The sequence below is a fragment of the Corvus cornix genome, chromosome 1A (genome assembly GCF_000738735.6).
Source record: "Corvus cornix cornix isolate S_Up_H32 chromosome 1A, ASM73873v5, whole genome shotgun sequence".
NCBI lineage: Eukaryota > Metazoa > Chordata > Aves > Passeriformes > Corvidae > Corvus > Corvus cornix.
The window spans coordinates 31,185,264-31,210,233 of NC_047057.1; the positions used below are offsets into that span (position 1 = coordinate 31,185,264).

Below are 24,970 nucleotides of genomic sequence, written 5' to 3' on the forward strand. Positions count from 1 at the left end.
CAAGTGTATGCACAGATGTCAGAATAAAATGTTTAACCTACTTATCACATTGGAAGAGTTCCTAGACACTCAGGGAGCTTAAACTTGCTTTCTGGCTTATAGAACAATTAATATTTCTCACATGCACAAATTTTAAATCAAAATACTGGAATAGCCATAAAGAAAACCTCAAATTAAGTGGAGATTAATTTCGTTGTAAATACACATAATTAACTTAAAGAAAATATCTCAAAGACAGTATTGTGTTTAAGGGTTTTTTAATTCATCATACATTCCAGATTTATGTCATTTGGAAGTATAGAGTCAGTCTCAGACATCTTTGCCTTTCCTCTGGTGTCTGTATCTACTACCTACCTACATTAATACATCCATGTTTGAGCTCAGCTATTGGGTCTTGTAGGTGAAGCTAACATTAGGTGCTTTCATCTGGAAAGCTGTAACTTACAGTGCCGGTCTAACTGCCACAGTGAAGATCTGCAGAGATGCAGTTTTCTTGTTCCTGATGAGGAACTGTCTGTTAACAAACACTAAACAAATTTTTCATTTTCAATTTTGCAAATACTTCCATCTCATCACAGGAAGAAGAACTGGAAAATCATTTTAAAAATAATTTTAAAAATGATTATTTTGATATCTCTTAAGTGAATACTGTTACTGTGTTTAGCAACAACAATTATTTTTTTTTAATTGCCTTAGATTTAATTTATTTTCAAAATTATAGCTGTTACTTGATCTCGGAATGAAACTTTGAGTTAAAAAGAGATTTCCAGTTAAAAGGGTTTTTTTTTCTTTTGAGTCAGAGGAATTATTTATATTGTTTACATATTGCAAAAGGGCTTGCTTTCTAACGCAAACATGAGCCCAACCACTGATTTTCGAAACGTAGCTCTATAAATAAAAATAATTGTGTTTCACTGCTTTCTTCATATGGTCTCAAAGGGGAAAGCCTTGCTTGTCACAGTTCTGCTTAGTGATTCCCCTCAAATGGAAATGAAGAAATGTTAGGTATGTCATCATATAAGCTGTCAGTTAATGTTTTAGTGCTTCATAAGTGTTCCAAAGTCTTTTAATAAATCACAGGGCTGTTGTCTGTTTGGGTGTCCATTCCATGCTGTGGATATTTAAATCTGTTGGCTTCAATATACAGTTATGCTTAAGACTCCTGGGGACTCAAGCTATTTGATGAATATACAAACTGAGATCCAAACATCACTCAAATCTTTGCTTTCCAGTCAAGTTAATTTCAAGTTGATCTCTGTATTCATGAGCTGTTAGAAAAGACAGACAAGCACAGGCCAGTTCTATTGTAGAAGCTTATTTCCTTAAGGAAGGAAGCTAAAAATTGATCATTTGGCATATCCTTAAGACTTCTGTTGTGGATATGCAAATAGTAATTAACATTTGCAATCTATCAATAATAATACTGTAATACATTTAAGGTAATTCGAAGAGTGAAGTCCAAAATATAACTGTGCCTATGAAAGCACACTTAAATTTCATTGGATTTGGCTTTTCACAGCGTGAAGTTTATTCCTTTAGATATTTATAAAAACAGACACTTAAAACTGTCACCAGTACAGTGAATAACTTGCAGTGGACTCAGATGCAAATCAAGGTGTTCAACTTCATGCTAGGTGCCAGCTCTATCTTAAGTTTGAAATGCTTTGCTTTTTATGATGTTGGGGTTTTGGGGTTTTTTTTTGTTGTTGGTTTTTTTTGTTTGTTTTGTTTTATTTTTTAAAATTTTTGTATTGGATAAGTTTCATTATTGCAAAAGTAAGACTATTCGTAATGGTTTGGGCCAAATATAGTGTAATCAGATGCTATGCAGGTTTACCTAAAGAGCTTTGACAACCTCTTAATCTTGATATGTAGCACACCATCTATTCTAGCCATGGTTGTTCAAAAACATATAATGTATGTCATGCTAAATTGCACGTTAGCTGTTTGGTTAGTATGAATGTAATTATGCCATAAACTGAATTGCAATTGAAACTGAAAAATGAACCTGCAGCAATATTTTAAAAGTTTATAGGTCTTTATGCTAAACCACATTTTAGATTTTCCCGGACAGCCTATAGTCATCTTACTGCCATTAACACTCCCCTTTTGATGAGGCAAGGGAAAACAAGTCTCAGGGGCCAGAGATTTATGTTCTGGTTTGACAATATTTTTAAGCCCGTGTGTGGTTCTAAGTGGGGGTGCACGACATGCTGCAGTATTAAGTAATTTTAGTCTGCTTGCCAGAAGCTTCCTCCTGCTCTGTGGAGTTTTGATACCAGTCTCATACGTGAAATTCTTCAGTCCTTGCACTTTCAAAACTTCCATTGACCAATCTCGGTATTGATTGTTCGTGAGCTGTAACAATCTCTCTTGCTTGTCTGATGTCTTTAATCTTTTTATCCATCTCCATAACTAATCAATATTTATATTGTCGTGGAGGCAGTATATCCACATCGAGTCTTGTGTCTGCAAACTCACAGAGTTTGTTTATAAGACAGATTGGTATAGAAACAATTTAACATTTTTCCAGATGGAAGAGTAAAGCATTTCAACATGTTGTAAATACAAAGATAGAGTTACCTGTTACCTGAAATTGCATTTTCTTTCTACCAACAGGTCCCATAAGCAGCATTTTGGTGAATAAGTATGGTAGCCGGCCTGTGATGATAGCAGGGGGTATCCTGTGTTCATTTGGAATGATTGCATCCTCTTTCTGCAATAGTGTCCTTGAACTCTACATATGTATCGGTGTGGTTGGAGGTAAGAGTCCTGTATAAGGTTATATTATGTTATGTTATATTGAACTATTTCTAATATTGTTCTACAAATAAGCCTCACTGATCAAGAGTTTTTTGTGTACAGATGCAATCCAAGAAGGCAGTAAGATCTGTTAATTTCAGCTACCTGAAATTAACTGGTATGATGTTGAATTTTTTCTAGGATAATACAGAAAAAACTGATGAATTTATTCAATAAATACTGCATATATGAATTCACATTCATTGTTTTAGCTTTCAATCATGTTGCACTGCAAACAGGGTGGCAGAGGCTAGCCAAATTCTAGTAGAATTGTGAAAGCTTGTACCAGCTTCCTGTAGGTCTGTACATACACATACCATCACAGAAAAGTATAACAACTTTCAGTTCAATAGTTTTCTGTTTAAAATCACCCAGGGTCAATCACCAAATAAAATTATTCATAATCATCTATCAAAGGTCTGAAGTAATGAAGTAAAATTATTGTCATGCCAGTAAATTAAAGAATCTCCTTATCAAAAGTTGTGGATTTTTTTAAAATTCCCATCTCTGAATAAGGAAGGAGAGGTGCATATTGGCCGGTAATAAATGAATGAGATAATACTTGAATATTTGAATCTTCCTTTATGCTGGAACTAAAGGAGTCCTTCTTTCTTCAGTGATTAGTCCTTAAATCTCTTATTTTTGACATCCTAAACCTTGTACCTACTGAAAGAGTAGAGTCAGAGTCCAGGAATGGGCCTATTAGGGAAGAAAGCATCTCTCCTGTACCATCAAGCAGATCCATATCAGAGCTTATAGCTTAGATGTCTTAATACAGAGAGAAGGCCTAGAGGTTCAGCTTAGGGTTGTTTATACACTCAGCTGATGTGGATGGGTGGCCTGCTCCCATGTATGTCCTTTACAATTCCTTTATAATGACCTGGGGAAGGGGAACTGAATGTGCTGGAAAATAATTTGCCATTTTATGTTCCAGTTTTGCAGACAAGTTCGATCTTAAATAGAGTTGGAAATAAGAAATTAGGAGATTTATGCATTTAAATAAACCCTGCATTCATTGTAGCTGAGGTGACATTTAATAGCTTTTGTCAAATGAGCCAAGAGAGAATTGTATTATACCTTAGCAAATATAAAAATGGTGAGTCAAGGCACTGATACCATCATTCTTCTGTATGTGATTCCTCTGTCTCTATTACTGCTGAAACAGAGCAAGGAGTTTTGGCTTTCAATGCAGTGCTACAGGGGGAAAATGACCAAATGCCACCCTGACACAGTCTTGGTTTTAACCCTCGCAGACAGCAATGAGGCTGTATTTCATTCTCTGATGCTAGTTGGTTTCTGTACTGAGAATCACTGGATTGGATATTGGTCATTTTAAAAATAATTTGAAAGAGGTGGGGTATGCTTTTCACTGCATGACCTGCAATAATATTGTCTTTTATGTGTTGTTTAGGTCTGGGTTTAGCATTCAACTTACAGCCTGCCTTGACCATGATTGGCAAGTATTTCTATAAGAAGCGTCCCATCGCTAATGGATTGGCGATGGCTGGAAGTCCAGTGTTTCTGAGCACATTGGCACCTCTCAATCAATTCCTCTTTAATGCTTTTGGCTGGAAAGGAAGCTTTCTTATTCTGGGAGGACTTCTTTTGAACTGCTGTGTGGCTGGGTCACTTATGAGACCTGTTGGACCAAAAAAAGTCCCTCCTATGAAAAAAGATGTTGAAAAAGGCACAGGAGATTCTGCCTTGCACAAAAACAACAAGAAGTCTTGTTGGCAAACTATGAATAAGTATCTAGATCTGTCCCTCTTCAAACACAGAGGGTTTCTGATATATTTGTCAGGAAATGTCATTATGTTTATTGGTTTCTTTGCTCCAATAGTATTCTTGGCTCCTTATGCCAAGCACAAAGGAATTGATGAATATTCTGCTGCGTTTTTGCTCTCGATCTTAGCCTTTGTAGACATGTTTGCTAGGCCTTCCATGGGACTTGTAGCAAACTCCAGGTTTATCCGGCCAAAGATTCAGTATTTTTTTAGTTTTGCTGTCTTGTACAATGGTGTCTGTCATATCTTGTGCCCTCTGGCAAAAAATTACACTGGCTTGGTGATATATGCTGTGTTTTTTGGGTTTGCATTTGGAATGGTTAGCAGTGTTCTTTTTGAGACATTGATGGACCTTGTTGGAGCTGCCAGATTTTCCAGTGCAGTGGGACTCGTCACCATTGTGGAATGTTGTCCTGTGCTCATAGGCCCTCCTCTAGGAGGTAAGAATCTATTTCTTCCTATTTTTTCAGACATTACAGCATAAACTTGCAATGTAACGTTGAATTAATATAAACATTGTTCTTTATGTTATTTAATGGTTTCACTGTGACTAGAAATGTACTGTAACAGCCTGATAGTAAAACGTAACTGCATCAGTTACTTTTCTCCAACCTAGGGGCAGCTTGAAGAGTGCTCACTTACGCTTGCTTAAACAACTTTAATTTGTCTAAACAGAGAGAATCGCCATTTCCAGAGAGAAAAAAATAGCAGGAAGGTGTCAGAAGGAACACAGGCATGCTCAGTTGTTCAGGCAGGGTGTGCACACAGTGGGATTCCATCATGGTGCTGTGGAGCATTGCGCCCTGGCATGATTTCCCACCCTATCTCTGCTCACAGCCAGTCCTTTAGCCTGTTTCTGTAGCCAAAAGATACAGGCAAGGCAATTCAGAGTGTGAACTGGCTGAAAGATCAGTGTTGCCAGCCTCTCTCTTTCAAGTGTAAAGGGAGCTTAAAGGGAGCTTAAAGGGAGCCTAGCTGTACAGCTTAGACTATATTCGTAACACTTGGGCTTCTAGCAACAAAAATGATGAAGTACAGAAAGTGTTTTCTGTTTGCTAGCTTTTTAGTCAGTATTCAGCTGATAGTAAGCTTTGTATTATTGAGATTTCTGCTGATATAAGATATTAAAATAGATGCTCAAATTTTATTGAGAAGCATTGGTGTGTATCTTGGTGTGTGTGTGTTGCAGTATAAGCCCAACAATACAAGAATATAAAGATAGTGAGATTGGCAGCCTTATGAACATATACCATACTCACATTAGCACTGCCTCAGAAGTCAGCAAAATTATGGGTGCCTAAAAGCATTTATACATACAGAAGTACTTCATATTACTCTCAGTATTTCTACAAAAAATAACATTTTTGTGTGCAATTCTAAATATGCCAAAACAATTCCACTCACTTCAGTACAATAATATTTTTGCAAATAAATTTTTAATACTTCTAAAGGCATTCCATAATTTTCTCATCATTTAACAGACAAATCCACTCTGGTAGAGCAAAATATATTCTCACACAGACTCTTTCTATGCCACCTAGTGGGGGGTCTGAGTCTGTAACCACTGGAGTCCAACCTTTTCAGTCAGGCTCAGCATCAACTCAAATCGAATATTTATGGGGCAGTAGCTTCCACAGTTATTTATTTTTCAGTATATTAGGTTTTCTGGAGTTTTGGAAAACATTTGTTTGTGCTATAACACTATGAATAATTGATTTGACTTGTTAAACAGAGGCAACAAAGGGGATGAACACATGGAAAAGCTAAGCTCCAGTTTTGACTACTTCATATCCTTTGAACTAGTATGCTGAAGCAATGCTAATTCAGAATTTTGTTTTTTAAACATTTTTTATGAGACTGCTTATTGATAAAAATCAGCAGACTGCACTATTTACACTAATAGGTGAATTGTACACTGGCAGTGCTATTCAAGCTTTTCCAATATGAGGTTTGTGAAAAAAAAGAAAAGTCTGGAATAATTTGCTGGCTTGTAAATGTGTATCAGGTGAATAGGCTGGCATTATGGTTTCAACTCAGTAAAAGCATCTAAATAGGTACTAAATTGAAGTGTGCAGGTTACCCTCTGAGTTTCAATTATACTGTAGGAAAGTTCAGAGCTAAATACTTGGATATGTGTAAATGTTAATTTGGGAGTTGGGAAAATTTAAAAGGAATGGCTCATAAATTGGAAGAACTGTTATCTTTATTCTCCCTGTCCTGAAGAAATTAATCTCAGCGGTCTGAATGTAAGTTTTAGGTAGAAGGCTCAGAGTTTAAAACTCAGCAGTTGAGCGTGATGGCTGAAGGGGAAAACCTTTCTATCTCTTTCACCAGTCACAGGAAAGCACATGTAAAAAGCAGGCAGCTGATGCAAGGAGACAGCAGCTGAAAAAGGCACATACCTCTTCATCCTACTGTCTTTATGCAGCCTCAGTGAGTGTCAGACTGTCACTCCAAACAATAGGAAACACAATTAGGAGGTGAATAAAATAATACGGCAATGAAAGAATGAAAATGAAAGAGCTGAAAAACTGTCTGTCATTATTCATTAAGCTTTACTTACTTTGTTCTTCAATATTTTTTTATTGTCAGTGTCTTCAATGACAACTGCTATCCTGACTAATACAGGGTTTTTTTAGGAGTTCCACTGTTAGACAACTTTAACATGTTGAAAATGTGTTTCTGCTCCAACTTCAAAACCAAGAAACAGATAGATATTTCTCCAAAGGAAATATGTGGATTATATTTCGTATCCTAATCTAAATACTCTTTTTCTCTCCTCTTGTCTTTCAGGTTGGTTAGTAGATGTTACTGGTGAATATCAGTACATGTATTTTGTCTGCGGAGTAATTGTGACTGTGGCCAGTATCTGGTTGTTCATTGGCAATGCCATCAACTACAGGCTTTTGGCAAAAGAAAAGAAGTTAGAAGATGAGAAGCAGAAAGCACAGAAGAATGCTGACCCAAAGGAAGCAGAACCATTAACAAACAATGAGAATGAAGATGCTTCCAGCAGAGCTGATAAAGCTCTTGAAGATCCATCAGAAAGAGAAACCAATATTTAATCTGAAATATAGCTCAGAAGGCAACGTTTATGACTTCCATTAGGAATCTGTCTTCAAGACACAGGCCAGGTTTTGTGGTAATAATGATCAGTCACAATATTGGATGGGAACAGATTTTTGCCCTATGGCAAGACTCTAAGCTAAATTACTATCTAGAGTTTATTTATTTCAGCGATACAAAATTACAATTACAGAGGTAGTGACTCAATGCAAATTAGTCCATTAATTTTTATCTCTGGACAATCAAGAGACAGGTAAACCAGGCTATAAAGCCTTCCAATGACAAACAGTTTTGTTTCAAAAGTATATCTAATGCAAAAGTATTTCTTACTCTTATTTGGGAAGATGCTTGCATTCCTCTTTAGGATGTGGTTAAAGGCTATTGAAATAATCTGCCCAAACTCTACTTACCACTGATATTAAAGAGAACATAAAGTCAAAGAGACATAATACCTGACTGAAACACACTGAAACATTCAGTACTCTTTTGTATGCCCACTGGATAAAAAATATGGCTGCATAAGCCACAACCATTTATGGATATAAAAGTTAAGGTTAGGAGATAAATAATTGGTGAGCATATCTCTAAAATACATCAAAAAGCTGATTTATAATATATTCTAGAAGTAGTTTCCTCCAGTGATAGCTGATTACATTGTACTTCAATATATACATTTGAATACAAAGTACGTTCAGACCTTGCTAATTCAAGCTAAAATCTGCCTGTACATAGAAGATTTAAACCCAAGATTTACATTTCTAACAAGAGTGGCAATTTGTTTGTTTGATTATGTATTCCTGTGTAGCTGAAGGATCTGGATCGGACAGTGAAGCCATTTTCCTTAAGGGACTAGATTCAGAATGTGCTGATGTCAAAAGGATACTAACCCTTGGCTTTTGTGGCCTTAATCAGCTTCATGACAATGACTTCAAAGTAGATGCTTGGCTTTATTGACAAGTCGTTAGTTGTTTGATGGTTTCCTGAGAGGAGATTTAAGATCTAACTTCAGATCTTTGCAGATAGGTATCTTCATACCACTGCTCACTTCCCTTTCCCAGGAATTTAGTAAAAAGCTACTTCTTTTTTTGTAATGCTGCTTTGAGCAAAAATGCTGTAAAGCACCTTGACAATGGCAGTCTGGAAGCTTTGTATTGACATATCTGCTTTATGCAGGATGTTTAGTCTTGTGTCTACAATTTCATGCAGACACTCATATAAATTAAAATGTACACATTTGTTCCACTTCCTTTAGACAAAAGAAAGCATAAATCTACAAATCTGACTTTACAGAAATCATTTAGTATTGCATTTGAAAGTTAAAAGTGCAAGCTTCTGAAGGAAATATGTGAAATTATTTCTGTTCTATTTCTAGGTAAGGAAAAGTGCTATTCATTTTGGAGGGATGCTTATTAATGCCTTTAGAAATTGTGAAAATTAAGGGTCTGATTCATAAAACATTTAGGCACTGTTTATGCAGGATACACCTACACTCAATTCCAGGAAAAGTATATCATTCATTTTAGTCTTCTAAATCTCAAAAAAGTTGGAAATACATTGGACAGAGAGCTGTGATAAATGCACTCTGAAGTGCCAATAACAAAATTTAAAAATTAATGGTAAAATCTAGTAGATATGGGAGGGCTTTTAAGAAAGTTGTTTCTTAATATTATCATGTTCAATATTATTTTAATTTTTCTTTTAAAATTGTTGGTAGTACTTGCTTTTGTTTTGCTGGTTTATCATCTTATAAAGTTCCACATTAGTGCTGAATTCTTTAATGTTCTCATCACTGTTTTGGGGAGAAACATCATGAATCTACTCTCAGCATGGTACAGAATTTAATACCTGCTTTTTACCTAATTACATTCAGGAAAACCAAGCTTCTCCAACAAATCCTGTAGTTTTTTAGGAGCACCAGAAACAAAATATATGCATTTCAGGGTTTTGGGAAAAAATACTGGTTACATGTTCAGATTTGAGTAGTGTACTGTGTAAAGGGGAATGATTCAGCCCCAGTAAAATTACAGCTCCTCTCCCAACCCCCAGCTTCAGAGAGGAAATAAATACATTGCACCTCCCTCTGAACCTTAGCCTTGCTAGCACCCCATGACATGAAAGCATTGCTCTCTTTTTGGCTGTACAAATATACTGAGTGAATTCCAGGATCTGTGAAGGCCCTGCACGCCCATAGCCAGAAAGTGATGAGTTTCACAGACACTAAGCTTTCATGCAGTGGGGAATATCAGTTATAAATACCGGATTGTGAAAGATGAACTGAAATTTTAGCTGAAGAGTAGTCATCAGGAATATCACTCTGCTCTTGACAGCCACTGATAGAAAGGCAGAGATTATTTGAAAAGAGATTAGTACAGGAGCTGAACCAAAATGTCTGAGGCAACACTGTAGGTGCTTATTATTTCTTTGCAAAAAAGCAGCATGATTAAGAATACAGGGTAGAAGACAACAAGGGTCAACTTTTGACTGAAGGCTGTTAAAAGTTGCTGTTGAGTAAATAAAGGATTCAGAAAAATGATGATAAAAAAAAGTCTCTCAGGAAATATGCAGGCAACTTGCCTGTTCTATGCAGGATCTCAGAATACAAAACAACGTGGCATAGGAAATAAGGGAAAAACAAGGTTCCTCGAGCCATAGACACACCTGACCACCAGTAGCAAAAATTATGTTACTATCTCAGAAGAGATAAAAATTTCTATAAACACTCTACAGAGATGCTACTCTTTCTTCTCTGGTAAATTATGTTAAAAGATAATAGGAGTGCAAGAGCTGTTTTACCACCACTCACCAATGTGCAATTTCTAATCCCATAAGGCAAAATTATGTGGCAGGCAAATGGAGCAATATAAAGTAGGAAGAGTCAAGTGAAACATTTACTTACACCTCTTTCATTACTCTTCCTCTTAATAATAGCAACAAAATAAAACCCATCAGCATACTCTTGATACTACTGAATATTAAATAAGTTAAAATCCAGAGATGAGGGAAGAAAATTGGAACCATATCTATGCAAAAACTGCCTCAAATTAAAAACCTGTGTCTTCCAAATAACAGGTCCTAAAGGGGCAATTGCCTAGTATAGGTAGCTCTTATTTCTAAAAGTAATGATTAAAACAAATTGCCTTGAATCATCTTTATTCTGAGCATCAAAGTAGCAAAATGAGTATACCTTGCCTTCAAACTCCTGAATATCATTCTTACTTGCACTGACCTGTAATTTGTACTGTAAATCATTTCAAGATTACATTTCTGCTTTCAAGATTAGACCTGGGTATGTACATCATCTCTCTAAATTCTTCTGGTTTCTCTTAATTACCTCACCCTCAGTCTGAAACACTGAAGGGTAAGGACTAAGACATTCCTCTGATAAGTGATGAAGAAATGTTCTCAAACTTCATAGCACATGAGTCTCTTATGCACTATAAGAATCTGTAGTCTCTGTCAGTGCAAGCAAATCCTTAATTGGTCTTATTCTCATTTATACTCATGTATGCTTCATTCTTTCAATTTCTCTGCCATTATCACTAAGCCTAATTATCCTCTTTCTCTTCTAGAAAAAATAATGCCAAAATTTGAAAATTAGTAGCAAGGTGTGATAGCATCAATAATATTTTTGCCTATTTAATATCAGGGTTAAATTTAAAGTTGTTTTAAAGTACACATCGTCTCTCTTTTGGGTTTTTTATGTCATACACTTTATTAGCTGGGAAGTTATCCTGTATTGCCCTTTCCAACTCCAGAGAAAGATTCATCACTAATAATTCTCAGTACTATTTCAAGAACGTATCGAAATTTCACACCCTCCCATCTCTCCCCATTTAACTGTGATTGCAGTTAGTTCTGTATTTCCATGAAGTTCAGAAAAGCATATTTTTATATGGAAGACTACAATGATTTCAGGAACATGATTTGTGAGCTGTTTTGACAGAGCTAGGGGAAATCTGACTTCATCTTTAAATAGATTTTTTTAAGTCATGCTGTCCTTATGAGACGAAGTTCAGCTTTACTTACTGCTGAAGTGAAGTGCAGCAATTTTACTGATTTTTGATTCAAAATTCACATGCATTTTAATGGTAGTGTTGCATATCAGTATCCATTGTGCTTAAAAAAACATTTGGCAATGTGTACATGATTGTTCCTCCCAGAGAATTCTCTTAAAAGTTCCCCATCTCCACCATGCCATACTTCATTTTGATGTAACACAAAAAATTTGGACTGGGTATGTAGGGACTTATTTTTAATTCTTTCTTGTTGTTGTTCTTCCTGAAATGCCGCATTAGCCATGTTGCCAAAAGCAACATTTTTCACTTGCTTCTTTCATGTCTGGTTGTGAATATTAGTGGAGAGGTATTACTGGGATACATAAGTTACAGATACCACATGCAGTCAGATTTTGGGCTGCTATCAGGATTTCACTAAACAAAGCCAATCACCACTTTTATAGATGAACATGCTATAAATGACACTGACAATTTTGCCTATAACAAAATGGAATCAGGCAATTTTTGTTAGTTTCTCTATAGATGACTATTTTTCTACTCACAGAGAGGAATATAAAGGGAATTTTAAAATAATTATTTTCAGAGATGGCATGCCAGTTTTAATAAGGCTGTTTGGATTTTTTTGGGGGTGGGTGAACTTCTGATATTTGTGCAAATATATATATAATGAAAGTGCTTGCATGTACTATCATATTTTTGGTCAGAATTTGCATAAGCATTGCTGTGTGATTTCAACATAATTTGCATGCTGTAGTTTTTCAGTTCAAATTTTCCTCATCATCTACCTCTCAGTTGAAGTTTGGAGACTTGCACAACCCTGGAAGAATAGAGTTAACAAAATGCATAATGGTAAAACCTGTACAGAGTATTAGAAAGTCTCCCAAATATTTAAAGCTGCTTACGCTTCTGCTTTTAAGACAGTGCATATGTCTAACCACATCTTTGTACCAGTTGGCATATCTTTATTAAGTCTGAACACTTAACCCATACTTGTAAAGTTTTTGTATCACTGATCTGCTATAAAATCTCAGTGTGTCATTTAGATATCCAAAGTCTGCTCTCTTTCTGTGAGATGCTGGCCCTCCTTTCTTTTTTGTTTTCTTACAATTTCTGAGTTAGGGAAATTAACAAAGTTCATATGTCGAAACAGCTTTTAAAAGTATTACAGAACATTCTACATCCCTGAAAAAAAATTGTGTTTCTGATTTAGAAATAATACCAAATTTTAGCTTGCTTTTCCTTCATGGGGCAGTTGAAGTAGGTATTCACAAAATATTAGGTTGGGGCCAAGGAATAATGACTGTTCTTCACATGCTCTTTACAAAAACAGAGATGATTGTTCCTTCAAAGATATTCTTCAAATCATTCTTGCCTTCTAGGACCTAGTACAAAGACCACTAAAGCCAACATAAAAATACCAATCAAAGAGCTTTATCAGACACTGGAGGTGATCTGGCTTCAGTGGAGGTTTCAGGCTTATTTTCTCCATTCCAAATCTCAGGACTGTCAGATATAACACAGCAAATGCAGGATTTGTTACAACTGGCAAATTTGCTATGCCTGCATAATATTCCTAATGAATCAGTCCCTAAATTAACGCACAGTATGTATTATTTTAACAGTATATGTAAATAAATTTTTAAAAAAATCCCACCATACACTCTGAATGTAAATTATAAAATACAGAGGATATATTTAAATAAATATCCAAACACATCTGTTAACCCCAAAGGAAATTATCTCTTTCCTTTCAAGCCTTCTTTGAGCAGTTTATAACCTTCATTTTTCTTATTTCCAGAGAAAATGGTTTATGTCTTCTGTGAATGTATATATGGACATATATAAGGGAATATATATGCAGATGTGGTATGTGTGTATATACGTATTCCCCTATATATAAAACTCTAATTTATATATATTATATATATTCATGTATATATAAAATATATATAAGGTTTTAGAGTAAGTTGCATATTGTGCCTGATAAATGAAACATAATTGTAAGCAAATAAAAAACTTCCACAAATGACAGAAAAATTTGAAGCTTTTCTGTAAGGGCATATGTTATTTTTGAGTTTCTGCTAGATTTATTTATAGTAGAAATTCATTCAAAAAGCTGCAGTATTACATAACACTGGTTTCCAGCTATGACTCAGTTCAAAGCAGCCTAAGATCACTGAGAATGTTCATTGATGTAGACGGCAAAATCTACATTGTTGGTGAGCTTGGTGGTGGGGTGTTGTTGCTGTGGAAATATTAACTAAATGATCTCTGAATAGGCTGCAACCAACAGACTGAGTTTTCATCTACTGTGGTATGTATGACAAGCTCATACAAAGTATTGGTGGACATGATATTTATGTAACAAGTATGGAAAATGAGGATACTCAGGCGTCTGCAAACAATAATCCTGTTAGATTAATATGTGAAACTGTCCAGAACACTGGTCACTAAAACCACTGACAATTTATCATACCTTTTACAGGTTTTGGTGGTTTTAATTTGTCTGCAAGTAGGCAAGCCCATAAAAAGTCTACATTTGGCTCTCACTCTTTAAAAAAGTTATACCATGAAATTACTGGGAGATTTTTTCCACAGTGGTACATAAATCACTTACATAAATTCCCTTCCTTGAAAAGTGATATAGCTGCATTTTCCACTTACAGCCTACTTGGAAAGTTCACCGTATCTGCAGTTTATCAACAGAACCTGGTATTGCTATGCAATAATTAATAATTAAATATGCAGTAACCATTGTTTTTGACTAATAAAGTTGTTTCTTCCTTTCTGTACTTTGCAATACTGTATGGTTTTTACTTGAATATATTGGCTAGATTTTTTTTTTTTTGACAACCATTTATTAGATAGAGGTGCTATTTATGTTCCAAAGATATAAGAGTGAATGATAACATCCTCTTTCTAGATGCCAAATCCCTTTTTTGACCTGATAAAATTCATTGTTCCTAACGTATATTAACCTTGTAAAATGCTTATGCATTGCATTAAATTGTATTTAAATGCATTTTTGTTCATTAACTTCTATTCCAGGCTTGTACTACTGTGTAATATGTCAAGTTTGTCCATATATATTTATGGGAAATTACAGCGAAAATTGTGTATAATAAGCAATTGGGAGAAAAAAAAAGACAAATGAAAATAAAATTTCCATGTAAAGTTTCTGAAAGGATGTAAATTCTGTTTTCTTAGGCTCCTTAATAGTAAATTATTTACACCTTCAGAGTGTGCAAATATTCATAGATACATAGATTGATTCACTATTCAGTTGTAGCAAAGATCTCAAAATCACTTCTTGTTGCATACAGAAACACAACTTAAAGATTTCCTGTGGAGAAAAGATACTACTAGTAGCAGAACATTGTACCAACCCCTTGCTATTCCTAATTTCAGCATAATTAGGATTTATTCTCATACATAACTCAAATATCATCTGGACAGCAGAGATTTTTTTTCCCCATTACTCGAACTGGGATATTTCTATATTCCATGTATATGCAATGTTACTGCTTGATCACCAATACTCATTTTGCTACAGAAGAGGCTTGAAATAGTGCATGTAGATAAGCCTTACTTTGTATCATCCTTATAAATCTTATCTGTTCCTGTGTTTCTGTCAATTGACTTCAGTCTATGATTGCTTGCCCCAGTTAAATTGTTGTTTTTTACAGAATGTGATTTGATATTTAAAATTAAGATATTATGGGGGTGTTAAAGACAGTATTAGGATACTGTCTACACACCTTTCATACAGATGCATAGTAAGCTACTAGGAAACAAAGATGTAAAAGATGAACTATTGAGTGAGAAAGAATTTTTTCAAAGCAAATGATTGTTATAATTCTAATAACTGTAAAATCTATTTTCAAAGAATTATGCCTACAATCTTTGTGATACAGAAGTTTTGATTCAGCTACCAAAATATGTTTAGATTTTGTTTAGATTATGAACCCTCATAATAGTTGCGTATGTGACTATTTTAATATTAATAAAAATCCATTTTCAGGCATTGACCAAGCAAAAGAATAAAAATAAAGCTAAAAATATCTAGTGGTGAAGTTGTCCCTTTGGAACAACAAACAAGATATGATATTTAACCCTGCTCAAATACATAGCTGGTATCACTTTTGTGCCTAAGGATATGTTGTGTCACTGAATCTGATTGCGTGACTAAAATATATTGCTAAGAAATGGATACTGAATTGAGAAAAATCATTCCTGTTACTGAGGTTTTGTGTTTTGATAGTGTAGTGGCAAGATAAATGGAGACCTCAGTCTGTAGTTACAGCTGTAGTAACAGCTGTTACTGTTTCCAACAAATGTTATTTTATTCTAATAATGAACCCTTTTAACTGCTGGTTATTCCAGGTCGAGTAAATAGATTGCATTTGCCATTGCAACTCAACATTAATAGCTTCCACTGTTTTATTCCTCTGATCAGGACTTTAAAAACATTGTGATTCATTGAAGATCCTAATCTATAAAATGCACTCAACCTTGAACTTGTGTGGGATCTGCTGTGCCAGCCGGTTCCCTAAAAGTCTATGGGACCTGATGGGATTACTCTGAGAATACTCAAAGTGCTGGCTGATGTCAATCCAAGACCTCTATCAATTATTTTTCAAAAGTCTTGGGAATCTGAAGAGGACCCAGCTGACTGGAAGCTGACAAACATCTGTGTTTGCCATAGCACATTATGTCTTGCTCTATCTTCTTATATTACAGATAAGACAGTGCCCTAGAGATCAGAGATACCAACATTATTTTTTAAATATGAAGTCTGAATCATAGGTCAAAGAAAATTAAATTATATATATAGTGAATAGTAAATTAAATATATAGTAATAGTAAATTATATATATATAAAATTGATGATTTTGATTCACTGGTTGAATAAGTAGTTCCATTTCATAAGGTGACCTCTAATTACCAGTGCCCAGTAACACCAAACTGAAAGTCAGTCTTGTTTAAAAAATATCCACTTCTTGAACAACTGGTTTTCTCATGGAAACTTCCTACAGAATCCTATTGTATAACATAATGATGTTCTTACCTCAAAACTTGTATGTGACAATATGATTCTGTCCTTTTTTTGACTAGCATGAGACTTCAATCTTGATGGTTTGTCTGTACAAAGGAACTCTTGACCTAATCCAAAGTTCCACTGTTTTTTCTCACAAGGTATAAAAAAACAGATGATACACCCGGAGAAAATCCAAAAACACTGAGTCAGATTGATATTTTAAGGACATTTTACCCACTTTTTATCCATTAGCACAAATGGATCTTAAAACATCTTGAACTGTACTGTCTTGAATTCAGTTTAAAATTTTATAATTGTAGATTTCATGTATTGTGTGAAAATTGCCTCAAACCAATATTTCACATTAATATATGAGAATATAAAGTAATTTGTCAAAACTAATATTAATCTTAGATTATTTTCTTTTTTAGGATTTTGTCAAAATTTAGAGTAAATGGGCCTGGAAGGTAATTATGTTACTTCCCTTCTTTCATGTGTTCTTCTCCTAACTTTTTCACTGGTACTGGTCATGCAAGTGTGAGAGATTAAAAATGGCTACTGGCTTAAACATTGTTAAGATCACCGAAGGACTTTTGTCCATTGTAGCGACTACTGACCACTGAAGCCCATCCCTTCCCAAATATGCCTCCTGACAGGAATTTGGACTCTGACGGAAACTTGAGATAACATAAAGGTGGTACTTTTGTCCAAATATCTCAGGTCTAAGGAGAAGTAAACAAGGCTGAGGGAGAAGAGTGTATCCACAAGGAAAGCCAAACTCAGCAGCTGTGATACAAATCATCTCTGGCTGAGTTCAGGGTGGGAGAGGCCACAGCCCACAGGCTCATCTGCTGAGGCCAGGTTTGCGCACACTCCCCCTGCAGCTGAGGGAGAGGAGGAGAGTGTTTGGGGGTGTGACAGAAGGAATGAACACCCATACACAAACTGTCTCAGTTGTAAAACCTCCCAACAACAACAGTAAGTAAAAAAACTTCGTAACTTCTTTTCCAACTGTTTGGACCTTACATGACAGAAAGCACCTCTGAGAAATTTCTTCGAAATGGTGAAGTTTCCATAAAGAAAAAATGAATCAAAATGCATGCCTGGAGGAGATACTGCTCAGCATTTGCAGATATCATCCTGAAGTCCTGCACATATTTCCATTTAAGATTGAATTAGATTTTATTGTTGGAAATTGTCAATTTAAATTTGAGTGCTTTTAAGAGTAGTAGCTAACATTTATGTTGTTTCATTAAAAACACCTATTAATTTTCTTTCTTTGCTATGTCTCTTTTTTTTTCCAGAGTTCAATTACAATATTTTCCCCTGGAAATTGTGTAACCATAGTTAATCAAGCAATATATGTTTTTATATATATAATAACTGTGACAGCATAATAGTTTTCATGCCTTCTATATCAATTATATAGAGTTCAAGTCAATTCTTACTGCTGTTCCTACTTCCCCTTCATACCATTTTTCATAAGCTGGAAATATGTGCAATCTATTCAAACACTTTTAATGTCTGTGAAGTTGGAATGGAAAATTTGCTAATGCTGCTTTACTTGTTTCTTAATTTAGACAAGCAGAAGTTCATCAGCACAATCTGTTTTTGTTTTATTATGCTCATCAAAGTTTGTGAAGACCTACAAACTACATGAGCATTTAATTAAACTTTTATATGTCATTAAATTATCAGCAAAAAATTCATGTGAAATATTTAGGAAAATGCGTTATGCGAACATACTAAAACTCTCAAAACTTTCTTTTAAAATAAGTTTTAACTGAGTACTAAAAGAAAACATCTATTTTATGTAATCTAGTTTGGATATCCCTAACTTGTTAGTACTTATATTTTCCACAAAATAAATATTTTCGGAAATGGTCCTGTAGAACCCTAAAGCTGTAGCTAGCTACCGAAAGAAATGACAACATTTTCTGATGTATCATACATGTATCAGTTTTCACTGACAAAGAGTTTATTTTGGAGGAACAGTGATTCATTTTGCCAACCATCATAATATACTTTGATTAATAACTGCAATTCCAGTTTGGCCTGAATGATAAATGAGTAACAGTTAGGCACTATAATTATTCAGTTCAATCACTGAACTGAATAATTGGAGGAAAATGGTTGAGGTTGAAATGAAGAGGTTCTTTTCCCTCACAGAAAAAGTGCTTATTTGCCTTAATTGCAAAACAAAGCTTTTCAATTCCATTTTGAACTTTCTAAATGGACATAAAGGGAAAATTGGATATAATTTTTAAAACAACAGAATTTAGCAATGATTACATTATTCACCAGACATATTGAGAGACAGATTCAGTTCTTCTGCCTGACGTGAATGACCCCATGATTCCCTCTTCTAAAGCGGCTGGGGATTCAGGACTGAATTTCTCTCCTGGTCATATCTTTTACTGCCACGGAAGAGAGCAATCTTTTGTTCCATTTTACATAGTGATACTCTACTATCTGGACTATATGTCTTCCAGCATCAAATATTTTATGCAAGGTGAAGGAACACCAGTAAAATTAATTGCTAGTACCTGCACACTAAAAAAACCCTATGAAATAGTGTTTAGGGCATATCACAGCAAATGCATTGGTTTGAAAGTTACAAGAACCACAGCTTTTGAAACACTGAAAAAAAAAGTAGATTGACATTGATAGTCTCCTATTTCTTTTTACTCAGCTGATGTCCACTACAAATAATAAAAGGCTTTGTTGTTGGGTATTAATAAAATCCATAGCTATTTGTTTTGTGTTTACACTGACATTGGATTTATTGTATTTGTTTGAGGTACAATTTCTCAAAGGGACCCACAAGGATCATCAAGTCCAACTCATTGAGCTTTGGCCCTGGAAAAGAATCCAGCACCATGTGCCTGAGAGCGTGATCCAAACAATTCTTGAACTCTGTCAGGCTTGGTGCCATGACCACTTCCCTGGGGAGCCTGTTCCAGTGCCCAGCCACTCTTTGGGTGAAGAACCTTTTCTTGATATCCAACCTAAACATTCCCTGAAAACTTCAGGCCATTTCTCTGGGTCCTGTCACTGGTCACCACATAGAAGAGGTCAGAGTCTGCCCCTACTCTGCCCTTCACGAGGAAGTTGCAGACTGCAATGAGGTCTCCCCTCAGTCTTCTGTTCTCCAGGCTGGACAGACCAAGTGACTTCAGCCTCTTCTCATAAGGCTTCCTGCCCAGACACTTCCCCATATTTGTTGCCCTTCTTTGGGCACTCTCCAATAGCTTTATATTCTTCTTATATTGTGGTACCCAAAACTGCACAGAATATTCAAGGTGAGGCCACACCAGTGCAGAGCAAAGTAGGACTTGCCCATATGGCGATGCTGTTCCTGATGCACTGCAGGACATGGTTGGCCCTCCTGGCTGGCAGGCCACACTAATTGAAAATGATTCCTTACAGAAATAGATGGTTTTCTTCCCATCCACAAGCCCAGAGGCACAAAATTTGGTCTGGATGCAAAAGGTTACTGAAAATGAGAAATAATCCTTCAAAGCAGCAATTATTTTCTAAGAGAGTTAATTTTTCTGGCAATGTTATTCCCACAAGTAACAGTGTCATCAAATCATCTTAATTCTGGGTTCTACTCAAGTTTATTAAAGCAAGATTTTTCTCTTAAAATTAATCAAAGAAAAGATATTAAAAACTCCTTCTTAAATTCTGTCTATGTAAAAGCAGCAGCAGCAACCTGGAGATTCAGTGCATCTGGCAAAGGGTTGCAAGTGGGCTGTTAGCAGAAATATATAGTCCTAGGTATTGAAAGCGTGACGTAGCTAATTGCCCTTAAGAATGACATTAACAGGAGTTTGCAGCCAGAGGACTGCTTTAAATTCTTCAGTTGGTGTAGGGCATCAACAACAAGCATGAAACACCCTGGAGCCATTTACAATCCCGTTTTGAGTATCTGTTAATAACTTATTCCCACATCTATGTCCTCAGACTCAGCAAAGTGTTTTCTGTTTATTGAAGCAACAGTCACTGAGAGGCCTCCACGACAACCTTTCTCTCACCTTCCTTGGAGTGCTGACGAGAGAGCTGACTGTAGAGCCTGAAGTGGAAATTGCTGGCCTCACACTTTTTGCACATTCTCCAGAATACAGCTAAGCATCCACAATACACCACGAAGCAATGCCTTGCTTCGGTGCTGCAAGGTGCTCAGGTCAGGGGCTTGTCTCACTGGGTTATATCAAAAAGTATCTGTTTTAGAGTCCAGATTCTTCCTCACTCTGCCCCAAGAGTGAAGAGGGATGATCACAAAACTTTTGGGCTGAAAGGTTTGTGTCGTTCTTTCTTTTCTGTTTGTAAGCTTCAGTGTGGATGAACATAATAGATAGGCAAAAGTTAAAAAGTAAAGTTTTTAATTAGGGAATTCTCTTTCTGATAGATTTTACCAAAACCATGAAAAAACTCACGTGAATCAATCAAAGATCTTTATGAATAGATTTTTGCACCTTAGGGTGCCTGTACCTAGGAGGGTTTCTCTGCCAAGAAATGTTCAGTCACTTTATGGAAAAATACATTCTTGGTCAAAAATTTTTTGACTAACACATGTGACTGGGAAAATTCTTAGTAATCACATGCTGGAAGTACCTTAGGGTGGATGGAAGGAACAAAAAACAAGTATCAACTGTAACAAGATTATGGAAGAACACCTCCACACATCTCTCTTCCACTCCTGAAAAACTTTTCTTCTTTTATACAGACTTTAGGGGAAAGCTTATACCTTTAGAAACTTGTCCTTTTAGAATAGAGTCACAGTATAAATAAAAAGAAATTTAAATGCTAGATAACTGAAATTTGTTTCACATCTGTACTGTGGATTATTACAGGCAATTTCCAAGCAGTTTTCTGGACCTGATCTATTTCCCTACCTTTCTAAGTATACAAGAAGTCATAGCTAGAGTCCTCAGTAAAGAAAGGTGAAACCTATGAATTCAAGGGGTAATACCAGTGATTACTAATATTTTTATGTTCTCAGAACACATACTGTTTTCCATGTCACCTTTGAGCAGCTGAAGAACCATTTCCGCTGTTACAGAATTGCAGGCAATAAATTCTCAGCATGAGATTTCTAGCATCCCTGAAGAAAGAGTATAACGCAGCTACGCACTTTCTAACATCTCTGGCCTAAAAAGAACTTAATAGTTCAGCAAAATTCAGAGAAATTTAAAGACATTTCTCTATTCATCTGCTTTTTTTTTTTCTAAGTGGGGTTTATTACCATAGGAAAGCATAGATATGGACATTCTAACAGCACTAACAGATTAGTTGCTAAAGAACATATTGTGCTCTCTAAAGCTAAAAATATAAATCAAGCACCAATTTCAGGAACAGCATCTAATCTTTCTGAAAAGTCATCTTACAGTCACCATATCTCCTTTTCTACTACAAAAACAACTATCTGTAAATCCATCTGGTTACCCCCACATTGAATCAGTCGGTAACATTATGCAGTGTTGGGGACCTGCAGAGGATGTGGAGCAAAGGAAAGGTCCAGAGAGATTCCTACTCCCTTGAGCACTCCTAGCTGCTGTGACAACTCCTTTTTTGTTGCCAGTGGTTGAAGAAAAGGCCATATGCTGCTAAACTGGTGACTTTTTTCCGTCTTTTCCTGCATTTCAAAAGATAGGACATTCTCTCTCATAGTTCCTAGTCTCGAGACAAGATGCAATAAGGGGAAAATCTCTGCTTTCCCATTAATATGTGAGTAATGTCTAAGCTAAAAGCAGGTAAGTGGAGTCTAGGAGCTGGTCTTTACTTGGCTAGCTGTTCTCTCATATTTTTCTGTCACAGGCACTTTCTAAATGTACTTTTGTGTCTCTCAAAATGGTCTCTAACTGAAAATATATGTGATTACTGCTGAGTAGTGTTCTTATTGCAATATGATTTTACTACCGCATGACAGGTTGTCACATATTATGTTGTAGTCACTCAGTGAAATATTTATGTCACAGTAGCCACTTGCTTCAAGATGAAGAAACAGATTACCTACATCTCTGCTTAGGCATCGTTCACATCCTCTCTGTTCTGCTCCTCTTAAACCTTTCTTATCCATATCAACAAGCAAATAGCTCTCTAAACCACATTATTTTTGCTATTTGCATCTTCCTGAAAGCAGGCCTGAACAGGGTGTGTCTGTGAGGAGTATGGACTGATGAGCAACACTTCAAACAAGCTTTGTTAGTAAGACTATGAGCTGAGCAGAGAGAATGGGGAGGTCTTCTAGATCCACATGTTGTGGTGGCTTCAGCTTTTCCAACCCACACATGCCTGTGCATGTGTGTGTGGGACAATCATAAATGAGTCTCCTGTTGGGACACTACAATGAAAATGTCGGTGTCGTCTCAGGATTAGGAAATCAGCTGCTCTCCAAAGACTTGATTTCAATAGCATGAATAAAAGGAGAAGGGAGGAAGGAAACAGTGAGTGCAATCCACAGAGGACACGATCAGCTCTGTTTCTTAGTTAATGTGTGATTTACGAAGTGTAAAGTGTAGCAGTCTCTGATTCAGTTAACAATAGTGTTTCTGAAACATTTTATGAGCTAATGAAGACCACAATTAGTGTCCTGCATTCAGTTGCAATACATGACGGAGACTTACAGGTTCAATGTAGAGTTTATGCCTGCTGTGACAGAGTTCTGAATGTCACCTTTTATTTAAAATATTATTTTCAATACATTATAGAAGAGCTGAAACAAATAAACCTTTAAGACCATAGTTTGTGGCCTTCTACAATTAACCTTGTAATGCAGAGCAAGAATGAACATGCCAATTCTGATGTTTATCCAAAGCATTGGATTTACTGAATTTCTGAATACATATGAAAGCCAAGAGTCTTCATGGAGCTCTGGAAGTTTCAGACTTGTCCAACAGTTTTTTTGCTTAATTGCAGTCTGATTTAAATGAGTGGATGATTGTCAGCTGGAGATGTCAGGAGTAGCTTTGAAACTACCAGCCGTATATTTCTTTGGGTAAATCTTATGATTGAAATCTATCAGCTGTTATGCAGGTAGTTCTGGAAACTGACTGTGACTGCAGGGAATTGCAATTTTTAAATTAATCCCCAGAAACATTATGTATATGTATATGTAAAAAATGAATATAAACAGAAAAATAATTCACTTGCTTCAGAAAGCAAATACTTTACAGAGCTATTTTCCTGATTTCTTTACATTTAATGAAAATAGGGTTGTAAAAAGAGTCAGTCAAATTCACTCACTCACTAACACAAAAAATTCTCATCCCAATCAAATAATTTAAAATCTCCATTCTGAATACGGCTTTTATCACTTCACTTTCATTTTCCCTAGTATGTATGTGCAAAGTTCCATATGAATCTGCTATACTACACATACACTTTCTATGGAGCTCTCCAGGTAACTTTCCGTTGAATTTCCATTTGATTCCCTTCAATTTTAAAATATTAATCATTAAGAAAGTTTCATGTTTCAACTTTTAAAGCTTTCCTGCTCATAGGGAACAATCCTCATTAAATTCAGGCAGTTTTTCTATATTCATAATTAACTGTCTATTTCATATTTCAACTACTTAAGTTCTTCTGTTAGGATGATTATTTAAAAAAAAGCATATATGAAAGTGTCAGAAACTTCATCTGCTTGCACGGATCAGTAAATGAGATCTATCTTTATAATCTGAGTCATCAAGAGAATCTTCTCAGAAGATTAAAGAAATGGCCCTGAAATGTTCTGGCAATCAAAGTTGTGTAAAGTCAAAAAGCATACTTGCTGCTCTGTTCATGAAATCCATACTTTTACAAAAGAAATGAAAGGTATCTTTGGCCTTCTCAAACTTCAAAACTGCAGCTTAGAGTTGAGTTCAGGAGAATAGAAACTTAGTTTTAAATCATTAAAGAGTGATGCAAGTCTTCTTGTAAGAAGTCCAGTTGGGCTTCTACATCTTTTAAAGTAGTTTCAAGAGGTGCACTAAAGTACAACAAATTGCATGCGTTAAAAAAAAAAAAAAAATCAAAGGCCAGGTTAATGTGCTGAAACAACTTTTTATGTAAGGATCTGAGAATTTTCAATTTTATGTCCATCTACAGCTTTCTCACCCTCTCTGTTAACCTGGTCTTCCGGTGTGCTGCCCATTGCATTGCAGTAAATACCTGTGCAAAGGAAGCAATCATCTGTTTATTTCCACAGCATTATGGAAAATATCATAGCCATGGCTCTCAGCTAGTAAGAGTTTCTTTCCACTCCAGAGGCAAAGAAGTTT

At 35.7% G+C, this 24,970-nt stretch overlaps 1 protein-coding gene across 2 annotated transcripts in view; it reads left to right on the plus strand.

Annotated features, from left to right (window-relative positions):
* The window catches only part of SLC16A7 (solute carrier family 16 member 7), an 86,300-nt gene extending 68,320 nt beyond the window's left edge, over nt 1–17,980 (plus strand). Inside the window, exons 3-5 of one of the 2 annotated variants that reach the window (XM_039570862.1) lie at nt 2,620–2,763; nt 4,214–5,026; nt 7,380–17,980. In XM_039570862.1, coding sequence (XP_039426796.1) covers nt 2,620–2,763; nt 4,214–5,026; nt 7,380–7,651 — 1,229 coding nt within the window. In that variant the 3' untranslated portion in view covers nt 7,652–17,980. The remainder of the gene's footprint in view (nt 1–2,619; nt 2,764–4,213; nt 5,027–7,379) is intronic. The other variant, XM_010413626.3, reaches the window with a different exon arrangement.
* Nucleotides 17,981–24,970: the final 6,990 nt, after the last annotated feature.